Source organism: Ylistrum balloti, unplaced genomic scaffold (genome assembly GCF_031769215.1).
Source record: "Ylistrum balloti isolate Yb309-2 unplaced genomic scaffold, AGI_CSIRO_Ybal_v1 Utg369990, whole genome shotgun sequence".
In the NCBI taxonomy this organism is placed as follows: Eukaryota; Metazoa; Mollusca; class Bivalvia; order Pectinida; family Pectinidae; genus Ylistrum; species Ylistrum balloti.
This window is the reverse complement of record NW_026782073.1, coordinates 602,475-617,587: the sequence shown is the minus strand read 5'-3', so window position 1 is coordinate 617,587 and position 15,113 is coordinate 602,475. Positions and strand designations below refer to the sequence as shown.

The 15,113-nt window shown below is 34.5% G+C and overlaps 1 protein-coding gene across 1 annotated transcript; it reads right to left on the bottom strand.

The window, feature by feature from the left end:
- Positions 1-1,353: 1,353 nt before the first annotated feature.
- Positions 1,354-15,099, bottom strand: LOC132547933 (T-complex protein 1 subunit theta-like). The gene is made up of 16 exons (XM_060211739.1): positions 15,040-15,099; positions 11,932-12,022; positions 10,961-11,172; positions 10,626-10,695; positions 9,825-9,953; positions 9,195-9,256; positions 8,231-8,368; positions 6,409-6,480; positions 6,026-6,199; positions 4,801-4,888; positions 4,214-4,329; positions 4,022-4,093; positions 3,651-3,743; positions 3,061-3,132; positions 2,545-2,664; positions 1,354-2,166 (listed from the first exon to the last, which is right to left on the bottom strand). Exons 1-16 carry the CDS (start codon positions 15,097-15,099, stop codon positions 2,101-2,103), a joined length of 1,635 nt encoding a protein of 544 aa, XP_060067722.1. The 3' UTR covers positions 1,354-2,100.
- Positions 15,100-15,113: the final 14 nt, after the last annotated feature.

Sequence of the window (15,113 nt, the reverse complement as noted above, 5' to 3'; positions counted from 1 at the left end):
CGCCAAAATGAACAAAGAAATTGAGGAAAACCTATTCTCTGTTAACAGTGACATGTAGACCCAAAAGCAACCTCTATGAAACGCTTTATGTGAAGCAGCAAAAGATAAGTTTACACAAGAGGCACATATGGCCTGTATTGCTCAACTGGCTTGGGCTGAAATTGTTACATCTAAACTAAAGGAAATGGAATTCTAAAAGTTTGCGTCTATTTTCCCATTAGGCCTCGCCCCCAGTCAAACCATTAAAGATTAATTCTCCTTCACCCAAGCAATGATTCAGACCAAAATGGGAGTGTCTTATCCATTCCCATAAAAGGATTATAAAAAAAATATTCCATTTCCAGTATTGGACACCGTCCCCAGATTCAATGTTTATGTAAAATTGAATTCTTTCCACCTTTGGATGCTTCATACCAAAGTGGCATTGGATTCCGACATTCCTACAGAAGATTATAAAGAATTTGTTCTATTTAGCTTATTGGGCCACTGCCTCCAGCCTCAGGGGCAAAGACTCGCCATTAATACAAAATTGATTCCCTTTAAACAAGGATGCTTAAGGCCAAAGTGGGTCAGAATCCCGACATTCCCACAAAAGAATTTTCTCCATTTCCCCTATCAGGCCTTGCCCCATGGAGGCAAGACCTACTGTTAATACAAAATTGAGTCATTCCCCGAAGAATGCTTCAGACAAATATGGGACATAATCTGGACATTCCTAGAGAATGAATTTATTCCTTTTGCACCCCACTGGTCAAGGGGTTATGTCCAGACACCATTAATGTTAAATTAAGTCCCCCCCCCCCTCTCCGCCAAGAATTCTTTTGACCATATTTGGTCAAAATCTACTCAATCACCATAACTAGTAGAGATTTGTAGGAAAAGTTGGATGGTCCTGAGCTGTGGTATGCCATCAGCTCACTTTGTCGTTTGATTGGACACGTCCATATAATAATAGGCGAGCTAATAAAGTGCAGGAACTAATTTTCTGTTCAGACAAAACTGTCCTTTCACTTCTTGAAATGTACACTGACCTTTAACAAGAACTATCTGTTAGCAATCAAAGGATAAAGTTTATATAATATGTGGGAACCGATTTCCTGTTTATAGTGGAGAGCTACTGCCCGACAGAACTCTAAATATTGTAAGTGACCTTGACCTGTGACTTCTGACCCATAAAACAATCCCAAGTAAGCACATTGCAGAAGCAGTGGATGAAGTTTTCATGTAATTGGCAAAATGTATGGTAACTGTGTGGAAAAGATGTGAGATGACTTAGGGACAGACAGCTGATACTGATATCTCCTTCTGATCTCTGATTGTGGAGATAAACAATATAAAAAACAAACAAGCATCTACTATTCAATTTTGTACTTTTTTTTTGGGACAAAAATTGCGATCACATAAAAAAGGAATTCAAAAGAGTACATGACTTTGAAGGTACAAAGCTGACAAGTATAAATAATACACTCACACCACACACAGAGACTGCAGCCCTAATCAAATGATTGGATATACAGTATGTCCATATAGCACTAGGTTGTACCGGTAGCTGAACAATTCAGAGCAATATGTGAAATAAACTCTAGTTTTGTTTTGAAGGAGATATGATTCAAGAACAGTGTTCGATTTGTGCACTTACCAAGCTGTTTTTCCTTAGCTACATTCAATCCAAGTCACCAATAATTTCCTTGTATGACACATAATATCAAAGTAAAGTTGGTACAATGCACGGCAGTGTAATTCTGTGAAAACATTTTAGTCTAGTTTGACCGTACTTAATAAGTACAACAAAGGCCTAACTATATTATGGTTGTACTGAAGTGATTCACTACCAATATATTCTGAAAAATAATATCAAACGGATATCACTTGCTCAATTTGGTCTAGATATTAGATATTCCACACATGCAAATGAAAGTTCAAAACACTCTTCTGCACTCGCCTTTCTTTCCCTTACACATCTTCTAACATACTTCACTTTTCAACATTCTCCAAAAAAATCCAAAGCGCTTTCATCGACAACAGGTGAATATATATATAAAAAAAAAATGGATGCCGTCATGAATGTCCTTTGATAATTTCCTAATATGTTCAAGTAGTTTAATCATCATCCCAGTTCTTGTTCTCCTTTGCTTTTGGTCCGCCTGCTGGTTTAGCCATGATGATCTGTCAAGTTAAAGAATCATTGTTATGAGACACTGTAAACTTTCATAAATACTGGGTACAATATACTTGTCCATGTCACTATCTGTTATGGAGAAAATGATTGAACACAGTCATAAAATCAATGGAAATGACCATGTTCTAAAACAGTAAGACATTTGTCTCATTTCATCATTACCATAAGGCGGCAAAAATTAGCACTCCCTTTTAAAGGTTCTCTTTCATAGACTTGTTCTATAATTAGAAGATACACAACTCAGAGAGAGAAAGAGAGAGAGAGAGAGAGAGAGAGAGGGAGAGAGAGGGAGAGAGAGAGAGACACGTCATGGCCTTTAAGAGTTCAGAAATTGTGAAGAACAGTAACAGAGTAACCCATCTTACCTGGTCCACTTTGAGTACAGTACAGGCAGCTGCTGTGGCAAACTTTATGCCCCAGAACTTGTTAATGTACAGATCTAAGATTTCCTTCTCTACAGCATCAGCAACATCAACTGGACTGGCCTGGTGGAATGAAAGACAAATTGAAATGAAATTGATTAACTTCAGAAATTAAAAGGGAAAATGTTATTCCTAGCAACATATACCAAAAGATATTTATCTTGAAAGAAACTCCTGTTGAAGATTCTTTTTTTCTTAATTTTGGAAAAAAATAAACCCAATTACCAAATATATTTCACAAATATATCACATTTTTTTTCAACTGTTGTTTACTATAAAATATTCAAAACCCCTGCAGACATCCAAAAGACATTTAAAATCAACTGTAAGTTTATTTATAAATACAAATAGTTTTTATTCAACCAAAAAGGCAAGTTATTTAAACATTATTCTGATATTATTAGCAATATTTTTCATCACAAAGTTTGTTAAAGGTAATTAAGAAATCTAGACCATTACCTCTATGTCAACCCCAACATTCTTTTTCCCCTCCTGGTGAGCAGCATAGAGCTTGGACAGCACTTCAGTGGCCTGTAATCACAAGTGTAATTTTATGCTGAACTTGTGCTATTCACAACTGTTGGATCATCACACTGTTTATCCATGTGAAAGGAATATGATTGGCAAGAGATATTGAAGTTATTACAAACCCAAACTAAAATTCATATTTCAGTATATTATAATAAATGTAGTTATGTTTTCAATGGCTCCGTTGGGGATTAAACACAACTAAGGGTGTTCAGGAGGTGCAATGGTAACACAATTGCCTTTCATCAAGGCCTTTAGGGTTTGATTTCCTTATCAGAGGTGAAATGGTATGGGTTTCCTCTGGGTACTTTAGTTTCTTTCCACAGTAAGACCTTACATATGCTTAAGCATGAGCCAACATGAGTGATAAACATGAGTTTGTATAACTTGTTTCGTAATTGTTGGAGAAAATATTAAAGGTTTTCACTATGGTCCCACCAAACAAGCTATAGAGATTTTCTTCTTAGCTTAATTTTGGGGAAGTGGGTAGTATTTACAAGTAAGGTAATGGAGCTACTTACCTTTGCTCCAGCATTCTCAGATATAGCTCGTGGAATGACTTCCAAAGATTCTGCAAACTTCATAATTGCATATTGCTCTAGACCAGGACGACCCTTCAGGACAAAAAAAAAAATGTTTTTTTAACATTACGGTTTAAACACTACGTCATATTAAAAATGCTTTCAGGTATTACAAAATAATCTTCAAATAAGCTTTTGATGGTTTTATTGCTAACATTTTTAGAAGCATATATGTTTCAAGACTTTTTAATAGTGAATTTCCATAATAAATAAATATGAATTTCTTTCAGAAAATACTTGGAAACCTGCTCGAACATCACAGAACTGATCAGAATGCAAAATAAATGTTACTAAAAGAAGTTCATACACACCTCTCCATATGTAGTCAGTTGTTTGGCCAATTCTATTTCAGTGGCACCAGCTCCTGGTACAACTCTTACATCCTAAAAGCAATCAGCAAACCATATATTAATCTAAATGTATATCTTATCTCAAAACTCAACTCTGAAATCTTAAAAGAAATAAGCTAACAGTCAGAATAGACATAAAGCTGCTTTTCTTACCTTTGTTAATGCCTTAAATGTGTTGACACCATCATCAACAGCCCGTACAACATCGTCCAGAATATTGTCTGTGGAGCCTCGGACAATAATAGTTGACACAGCACTCTCTTCCTTGTCTGCAAGAAAAATCAAAACAGGATATCAAGTCTATGTATCAGAAAAAGATTGTGTTCAAATTTGAATAAATCTATTCGATAAATATAACAAGATAACTAAAATTCTTTTGTATTTTGAATATATTTCAAACAAGCATGCCGAGTATTGCTGAACCAAAACATGTCCCCTACCAGCCCCAAAAAAGCTAGAGCACTGAGAATGACTTTCTTAAAATATTAAGTGACCTTGACCAAGCAACCTTGAAATTTGAACTTGTCTGAAGATATTTTAATGGTTAATGAGTGTGTCAAAATTGATGAGAATTTCTCAAGGAATGGAGCAGCTAGAGCACTGACAAACTGCAGGAACAGACAGAGAGGAAAACTATAGTGCCCTACCAATGAATACTTGGAAGAACAATGTTATTCCATTCTGCTGATGCAGAATAAATTCAACACTATATAAAACAAGAGAAAAATAATGGTTTATACCTTGTTTGAACACAATAACAGAAGTGTCTCCAATCTCATCTACATACACATGATCACAGTATCCACTTTCTTCTGTTGTTGGTGGTGTCTGAAACATAATTAATTCAAACTGACAGGTGTAACTTTGTGATTTCTTAGATTGATTAAAGTAAAAATTTAATGTAACATCAACAGTACAGGATAGATACTCTGTTGACTAATTCATTTAATTTTCATCTATTCTTATTCACTATCTTCATCATACAATCCAAACATCTAGCTTACTCTCCAGTGCCCGTTGTGTATAAAGGTTCCACAGTTTAGCTATAGTATATAGATTTTCATAGACAAGACATTTCATACTTGAGTGTATGAATTTAAAATACCCAACACTTCAAGTGGAGTGATTTTTAAGAGCTATTTCAAAGTGTCTTATATGAAACTAGGAAAATATGCACAAATCTTGAATGTGATGTTTTGAACATTTAGACATCATACTTATAAAACATGTAATTAGAGTGTACACATATATAATTAAACTTCAGGTTCATTTCCATGCATAACAGATTCTGTCATTTCATAATTTCTGAGCATCTTAAGCATCAACTGAATCCAACAGACTTCAATGTTATTTATTTAGATAGACTACTAGTGTTTTAGAAATGACTTAACATGCAGCAGAAACTCTACTAGCAAGTAGTTCCACTTCAACAATCGGAGCCACTTCCTCCTGATGCAATTTGCAACAAGAAGACTTGCAGCTGTGAATCCTAGGAAAGGGTGTGGGTTCTAAGGACTTTCATATTACTCAGGGCACTTTCACATAAGCAGTTGAAACAGTTTGTACAAATTGGGACCGATGTTGGATTGATGAATATTTGGCACATGCAGTTTGAGGGGTCCAGCCATTCCTGTCCCAAACTAACTTGCTGAATATCATTAGTTTTCAGAATTTCAGCATAAAAAGTGGGGTCAATGCACTCACATATTTCTGGGAGCATTGTGCTATAAAGTATGAGTGAAATGGATGGTATCTTAATCTTAGTTAATTGATTCATGCTCAACAAGAAATTCTGAAACTGTGCATTTTGAGCTTTACATACAATAGGTCTAACATTTGGTACAAGTGCCCTTTGTGTATAGAGACATAATTCAAGACCACCTATAACATTTCAACCCCGTTACATGAATGCAGCCTTAGAAGACTAGAATGGGTGTAGGTCCTAGAGACTTTAATATTACTTACAATCCTAGGTAGGGGTGTGGCTCCTATAGACTTGCACAGTCTCCTAAGGTCCCACTTGGACATTAGCCTCACCACCATCAATTGGTACTTGTTACAGAAATGTAGTGCAAGCTCCCCAACCTTTCCTCCAGAAACCACCACTTTACAGCCAGTATCAGCTATGGATTTGATTTGCTGTAAAAACGAAAACATAGCATCATTTTTTGCCCCACAGCTATTTGTGAAAAAAAATGGGAGTTAAATCTTCTCGATTAAAGGGTAGATTCTTTGAAAATGCCATACTTCTGGTTGATAAGAGTGGTTGTTTTAACTGTTTCTACCATGATCATCTAAAATGAAGAAGTTTAATTTAAAGTAATCTAACTGAATCATGCCATACTTACTTCTTCCATTAAATTTTCTTCTCCTTTGCTAAATGCTTGCAGTTCCTCAGCAGATTTGATCAATACCTTACCCTGTAAAATAAGATCACACGATGATCATCAATACATGTGCAAAACCTTTTTATCATTAATTACAATGCTCTCTTACCTTTTGTTACCCGTTACTATGCCATCCTCACTTTTGCCAACTTTTGTAACAGATTTCCTCACAATATCATTCCCTCAATAAATTTGCAATTCTCGCATATGGTCATTCTCAATGTGCTTTAAAAATACAGAAAATCTAAATAACTAAGTCTTTCCCTCAGTGCCAATTTGGGTGCTTTGGAGCTCTTTTATATTGTAGATATAGAATTCCTGTTTTTACTGCCACAGGCAAGTTTTTGTATTGCCACCCTCCTTATGTCGCAAAAATTGGAGGGAAGAATGTTTTTCAACATATTTGTACATAAGCAGTCTGTAAACTTAACTAGAGCTCTTGACAGGACTGGTGCTCTAGTGATGTATTATTAAACTACTTTTCATTTGATGAGTGGAGACCTCTTTGAATATATATATATAAAAACCAGAAAATCTCTCTCCTGTGATTGGCTCTGAGGTCAACCACATGTTTCAACAAAATACAGTGTTAACCTCAAACTTGTGAATTCCTACATGAGAAGTTAACATCGCAAATTGATAACCTTGTCTTAAAATAGTAACAGGGAATTTCCATGAAACCAATGAGAAGGCATCATATCTGTTAACAGGGCAGATGACCAGAGGTCAATGAATCAAGAAAACCCACTTGCCTTAGTTTCAAAGTAAGAATTGAAGACTGTACTCGAAAAAGTTTCCAAAAACACCAAACAGAATCTGGCATTCAATGTACAAGTCAGAAAAGAAAGGAGTCAAATGAATTTGATGTCTATTACTATGGCAGAATTATTTAACAATGCTATTTTTCATGGGATTTTTCTGTAACAAAACAGATATTGAGTTTTTTCTTTGGAGGCCTCGGGGAATATCACCTTTCTCAGGTCAACAAATCCTCATATTAGCCTAGAAATAGTAAATAATTGTTTTCTGTCGACTTGAAATTAATGAAGACCTGTTTGAAAAGTCTAAATAGCAGTCAGCTGGCAAGCTTGGCCAGAAAAAACAAAAACAAAATAACTTAAGTTTCAGTATAACTTTAATAGTTGAAATATTATTTGTTGCCTTTTTCCAACTTGAAGTTTAAAAATTGAAAAGATATTTTTGTGAATTTTTGTTTGTTCAAAGAAAATACCACTGTTTGTTGAGAAGGATGGTGCTAATACACTGCTATTACATATGGCCTTCTATTCAGGAAAATAAAACTTTCAAGATTTTCAAGGTGGTCGCTTCTAAATGGAGGCCACCTGGACACTATCAGATATTTCAGGTTGGACAACAAGAAAGTTGTTATTGGAAGTCAGTTTAGTACTTTTCTAATGTAAAAAGTACAAAATGCAAAAAATGCCCAATGAAAATAATTTCACCTAAACTTTGTTTACTGGGTCATACCTAATCAAAACTATACAAGATGACTCTGGCTTAGTTTAAAATAAATTTTCAAGATGGTAATTATGGCATATTTCATGGCTATCAGACTGTCCTGATCAATAACAGCTCTGTGTAAGGATCATTTGCTGATTGGTACCATGGAGATTCATTGCTTTAATGATATTAAAGGCCCAGTAAAATGTTAACAAGGCTGAACTTTTTCTCTGGTGGCTTAAAATACAACCAATATATTATTTGGTAAGCAACAGCATAGTAAAAAGACCTACAAATATAACCACTAAAGTACAGATCTTACCGAAGTTTCTGTCTGCATGGAATCAAGAGGACAGGAATAGACAGCCACTTTACATTTCTCTGCCTTAGTCAGATCTCCCTCCACCAATCGTTTGAACACCATTCCTCTGATTACTGTTGAGTTGTTGATCCCACTTCCCTACAAATTCCAACAACACAAGACTGCAGCCAATCTAATAGTAATTGCAAGATTTATTAGGCAATTTAAAAAAAAATCCATCTTTTCCAAATGAAAGACATCTTGTGATGCAGTGCTTATGATTCAACTATAAAGGTGATGTTTCTGAGTCTTCATTTTATATCATTTTGACTTCTCCAGTAATAAGCCCAACCTCATCTATTGTTATTCAGTAGGGGTGTAAGGATATACTGCTATACTGCAATAACTAATATATTACATTTTTCGCGTTCCATATTAATTTCATAATGACTCATTCTTAATAAAAACTGCAGCTAAACTTGTAACGGCCATGCACGTTTTTAGTCACTTGCAAAAAGTGAAGTGTTTGTGAGACCATGTATGTGTTTGTAAAAGTGTGATGTTTCCGAGATTCTGTATCAGTTGGTAACAAAATATTATGTTAAATTTTCATGTCTTTCATCGAGATTAAATTTTGACATGCGAATACAGTCTCAGTTTATCATGATATGCTTCAGCCATATCATTACACCAATATCATTCAGGAGAGCAACAAACAACTGCTAACTTATTGTTCAGTAATATAACCAGTGACGAAGTCAAAGGTAAGGTAATTATCACAGGATAAATTAAAGTATGCATCTCAGAGCTGTTGGTCCATTAACTTATTACAGGATAAATCAAAGTATGCACGTCAGAGTTGTGGACCCATTAGCACATTACAGAAGAAATACAGTTATGTACATCATAGATGATGTATGATTGATAAGAAGGTTGTTCTAAATCAGTCCCTCTACCATGACGACTCCAGAATGAACAAACTTACCAGAATTTTTGAGGTTCTGACATTATCCACATTGAAGCTCACTTTCTGTGGTAAAATGGATACTGCAAAAGGATATGAAAATTTTAGTATTCAAATGATAAAGGTTTTTTAAAAACTTTAACCTATCAAAAAACAAATATTTGGCAGATTAATAAACCAGAAATTATGTTAACATGACCAATCATAATATCTGAATTAAAAGTAAAAAGATCAATATATTTCTTAGGTTTGTTTTTAAAACAATTAATGGCAAGAACTCACTAAATTAAACTAAAATTCAATTTTTATTGAGATGGAAGTCTATATGACTATATTACAATAAGTTGCATCTTTTCTCTGGTCATACAGATATGCTTGATGATGATTTCAAGGTAGTTGTTATTGACTAAATAAAAGTGATGGGGTCTGGTATAAACATATAACGTAAAGTGGGATAATTACAAACATACAGTGAAAAGTGGTGATGTTGGGGCAAGCATTTTGTACCCCTTCACCCCCCCCCCCTTTACAAATTTGTATTAGGATTTTAGATATCGCAGTTATCAATATCACAATACATGTAGTTTCCATCAAGATAAATTACAATGTATTTGCTAGTGCTGACAAAACAAATAGGTAGTCATTACTTACTACAGGCATCCACAACAAGATCTGCTAGGAAGTCTTCATTGCCATACTGTTTGCTCATGATAGCAGATCTGACAATCTTCTTTACATCCTCTTTGTTTCTCAGATTCTTGATTTCTCCACACACAAGATCTAAAACAAGCAGACACGGCTACAGGTTAATCTGGAATCTGGTTTAGAATGTGACAATGGAGCTAACATTTGCAATTTTTGGACTGAAAACCAACATCAGACAAATTTTGACACCAAAATGAAAAGATTACACAAAGAAAACATTTTAGACTTGACAGTGTTCATTTAATACTGGGAACATCAACCAGAGTTGATACAGTTTAGTGATGTATCAGTTTCATTCTATTCTAAGGAGTCCTTGAGGGAAACAAATAGCTAACTAACAAATTAATCAAATTTATTATGCTTTTAACTAGGTCAATTAAATCTGTGATAAAAGGTTTTTATACTCTGCATCTAAAATAAGATATGACACCATTAAATGATATCAGTGGGGTTGTATCCTAGTCTATTCTCCTCCATCAAACATTTTATATCATGTGTTCTTGTGACCTTTCAAATTCATACATGTCCACACACAATCATTATTATTCTTTTACTAAATCCTTAAATGTGAAATTTTATCCAAGCTGCCTGTGTGACCAGATGGTTTTCCTATGGGTTCACCAATTTCCTTCCACAGCAAGACCCATTATACATTTATCCAGCAAAATGTTCCACATAAGGTTAAGATAAAGGTTCAATATACTTTTGTATATAACAATATTACTGTTCTATTAACATATGAATTACCTGGAAGGAGATCTTGAGCTTTTTTGGCTGCCATCTCGTAGCCATCAGTCACCTCTGTCACAGACAAACCCTGTAGATATAATAAAATAATGTTGGTAAAGGTTTAACGGAAATCAAAAGCTGGGTAAATTAAATACTTTGATCAAAGTTTTCTAAGATATTCCTTAAAACCAACCACAAAGCCGTATGTATATAATAAATCAACCACAAAGCCATATGTATATAATGTCAGAACACTCTACTTTTAGTGGTATTCTTGTTAAGCAAAGTTTGGATGTTACCTTTTGATGAGTCACAGTCCTATCAATAAAGTAGAAAGTTTTAATGTATCATACCATTCTAAGCAGACTTTCTGCCTGCTCCAGGAGAGCTCCAGCAAAGACAAGTGTGAAATTAGTGCCATCTCCAACTTCCTGCTCCTGTTGATGCGAGGCAATCACCAACATCTTGGCTGCAGGATGCTGAACTTCCAGCTCACGAAGGATAGTTGCAGCATCATTAGTCACAAACAACTTCTCCAACTGGTTGATGACCATCTTATTCTGACCTAAAACATAAAACATTTCTCTTTATTTCATACTACATTGCTTATTTTCTTTCTCTACCTATTCCTAAAGGTAGGCATGTATATTTTTAAAGGAATGTAATGAAAACCTTCAGGCTAATAAACCAACGTATAATTTATTCAAATATTTCATTCATTCCAAGTCTAGATTGTTATTTCAAAGTTTTGTAACTTAAAAGTTATGTAACTACTCAGTGATAGTTCCAAGTCCTATTGACGTCTTATCCTAAGAATTTCTAGTAGCAATATGTGCAAGGCTTTTTTCACAGGTTTGGGATGGGGTATTTTCCCCTTAGCTTGGGAAAAAAATTGGTGTAGAATTAGGAAGGAATTTTCAATATTGAATTGCAAATTTGTGGAATTTGGCTTTAATAAGAAATAATTTCAATTGGGAATGGGGCCTATTATCGGCCTCAAGAAGCTTTAATTCAAGAAAAGCTCTGATTTGGTGTTGATTTCTTATTTTGATGATAAAATTTTATTGCTTAACTAAAAGAATATTGGTCTGGGTAAACTTCTGACTTCCAGCTATGAGCATCTGAATGTCTGATCTGTATAATCGGTGAACATGTTTTACTACAAGACTAGATAATGTCTGACTTGTGCACTAAGGTTCAATTGTCAAAATATGAGATAATCAACATGCCAAACTCAAGTGTCAAATAGAATATATCTTTAACTTTAAATCTTGTGTTACTGAAAGGCCTGTTCATGCGTTTGTCACCAGACACACCATCTTACCTAGTGGACCCATGGCTGATCGTGTGGTCTTGGCTAACTCCTTACAAGCATCTATGTTCCTATAGACGGCTTCTTCCAATCCGCTGTAGTGCTATAAAATTCAAATTTAAACATAAATGATAGGTTTTCATTTGATGATTTTTCTTCCCTGTCATAAGTTTTAAATCACTACTCATTTTCTGCAAGGTCATCGCCAAGTTGGTCATCATGAGTGACACATTTGTTCATGAATACCCAAATCAATGGTAAAGGGATCAAAACAAGGGTCATGTGCATAAACACCTTTATGGCACCTTTTTCCTATATTTTTCTCACACTCAAACAGACATGGAACAAAAAATATGTACACAAATAACAAAATCACTTTAAACCTCTTTCTTCGTCTTTTCTAAATAATAAAAAAAAACTTGGAAACAGTTACACTTTCTTTTCAGGCTCTTGGTTCTTTAAATAAAATTTGCTTAAGAAACATTAATCCCCACAGGGAAGTCAGTTATGAAGACCAAGCAAACGGGAAAGCGGGGTCATTCAACCAAAGGCATTTGTGACATACATTGAAGATCAAGGTGAACAAATCTGGTACAATAGATAGAAATGTTGTTAGGAATGCAGGTGTTTTGTTTGGGAAAGCTTTATGTCAAATGGGTATAAGATACTGATAGGCCTGGAAAATGGGACATACTCTACAAATTAAGGAAAGCAAAATACATCTGGAGAACATGTTGTTTTAACCAGTTTCTTACTATTGCTTCATAATTAAATTCACATAGCTCTGGCAAATATTGACAGAACTGTGACCAATAATATCCACTTTCATGATTTCACTATTATAAAGCAATACAAAAACTGGTTTATATTTGATGATAAAAAAAATCAAAAGTTATTTGACAGAAACAAAGAAATCATCTGTTTTCAAAGCCCTGCAACTCAGATTTGGACAGATATTGAACTTATCTCAGATCTTATTGATATACAAAACTTTACCCAATTTTTGACCAATATCAAACTAATCAGTGATCTTTATTAATATAAAAGTAAAACCAAATTTCCTTCACATCTTAAAGTAAAAATATCAGAGTAATTTGCTGGAAACTAAGAAATTATCTATCTAAACTTAAGTATGGTAACTCTGACAAAAATTCAGGGATTTTTTATTTAGTTAAATTTAAGTTACTTGAAATGATCTATCTGTAACTCTAGCAAATGTTGAACAATATTAAAATCCTCCGAAATCTTTAAACATCATACTGAATTTCATTCAAATATGATGATAAAAACCACAAGTTTCATTGAGTCTAATCTATTTTAAGGATTTCAAAGTTTTGTAATGTTGCATTTTGACCAACATCAAACTCATATGAACTCTTAACATGTAGTAACATATGAATCTGATCAAAAAATAAAAGAGAGAAAGTACCTGGGTAAATTTGTTTACTTAAGGTAATTACAGGTGTTAGGGTCACGCTCATTGTGGTTTCCTATTTACCAATGGATCAGACCACATCAAATGTTTCGTCGCAGTGACCAGTCAATTAATTTTTCTGTAGATTTTTTTTTTTTTTTAAAAATCTGATCTCCAAAAAGTACCTGCGCACTATACGCGAGTGTGCACTATATGCAAATATTTACGGTAATAACTTGTTTGACCCCCCAACTATTCACAGATGTCATATATACTGAATTAACTCCATAACATGCCCATATTAATCATTCTTGTTGGCCCGGATGAATGTGTGTGAGGTGTCTTACTGTAGCAGGAAACTGGAGTACCTGACAATTCTATAAACTACATACTGTGCTAACTTCTTCATTTCTTAGTCAGTAATGTAATAATAAAGACTAGCATGGACTTATTATTTCGGTTCAGCAACATGAATTCTGATTTTCAAAATGTTTTCACATGAACTTGAACAAATATTACTTCTTCATGGTGATAAACGATTGCTTCCAATTGGAAATATCCCTTGCTGCGAAAGGAATCTTAACTAGTAACTAACAATCAAATTATATCACTTACATAAGTATATTGGAATTATAAACCACCCCCCCCCCCCCCTCATTAAGCCATGTCGGACACCCCAGCTTTTCTCAATAAGATTCTTGGTCACTGAGTATTTGCATGTATAGACAAGAATCTGGTTGAGCAAGACTACGCTGGCCTTTCTACAGTGCTTAGTGATGTTAAATCTTAAGGTATCCATAAACTAAGAGGAGATCACTCTGAATGTTTGAAATCAGCACATGGTTTTCTGAAAGTACTGTAAAAAGTTAGCTCTTTTATTTTACTTCAGGAACATACATAAGAGGATGCAGCTTTCAGCAGGTTTGTTTAGACTTATGTGCAAAAACCAGGTTATTATTGTATACTTCTACTTCTAAATGATAATGACCAACTTCAACAAGTTGAAGATAATGCCACCATACTTGGTATGGTAAAATAAGCAGACACAGTGTGTAATGGATTTTGCAGCTGATCAGCAATCCATTTAATCCTTATTTATTGTCATTAACAGAACGTCACTCTGGTATGTAGGTTATCAAATAAAAGTATAAATTCCTCTGATGACGCAGCTATACAGCTTTACAAGACTCAAATATATTGGACATTTCACAAGGCATTTACACAATAAAATCACTGTTAAATACAAAACACTTTGTAATGTGCTAAAATTTGCCTATCAGACCTACATTAAATCGACAATCTAAATTTCTGAACTGGTAAGGGAGCTTACTCTTAACAATCCGACAAAATCCTAGCATGTAAAAACTTGCGGACGGATTATCATCGAGGATAATGATTTTACAAAATTGTCAAAAACGGTGGTGGCCTAAACAACAGAAAATTCAAAGCGATATGAACTGATATGTTGCTACCTCGAAGTAAATTATCATTCTTTCTAAAATCAAAAACACATAACTCTCCAGAATGTTCTGGAAATCATAAACACAAGAAGCACAAACAGCATGGTTGTCACATGGTTTCGATGGTGCTTGGGAAAGAAGCAATAAACAGTGACAGAAATTTCTGTGTGATAAGCAGAAACATGAGTTTTACAGAGTGTTAACCAATTTACCCAATTTCACATTAATATGAGAAATATAAATTACCTTAGCACCATCTTTTAACATCTGGGCAAAGCCCGGCGCTGTCGGTACGTGCATCGCCATGATTGCGTCCCAGA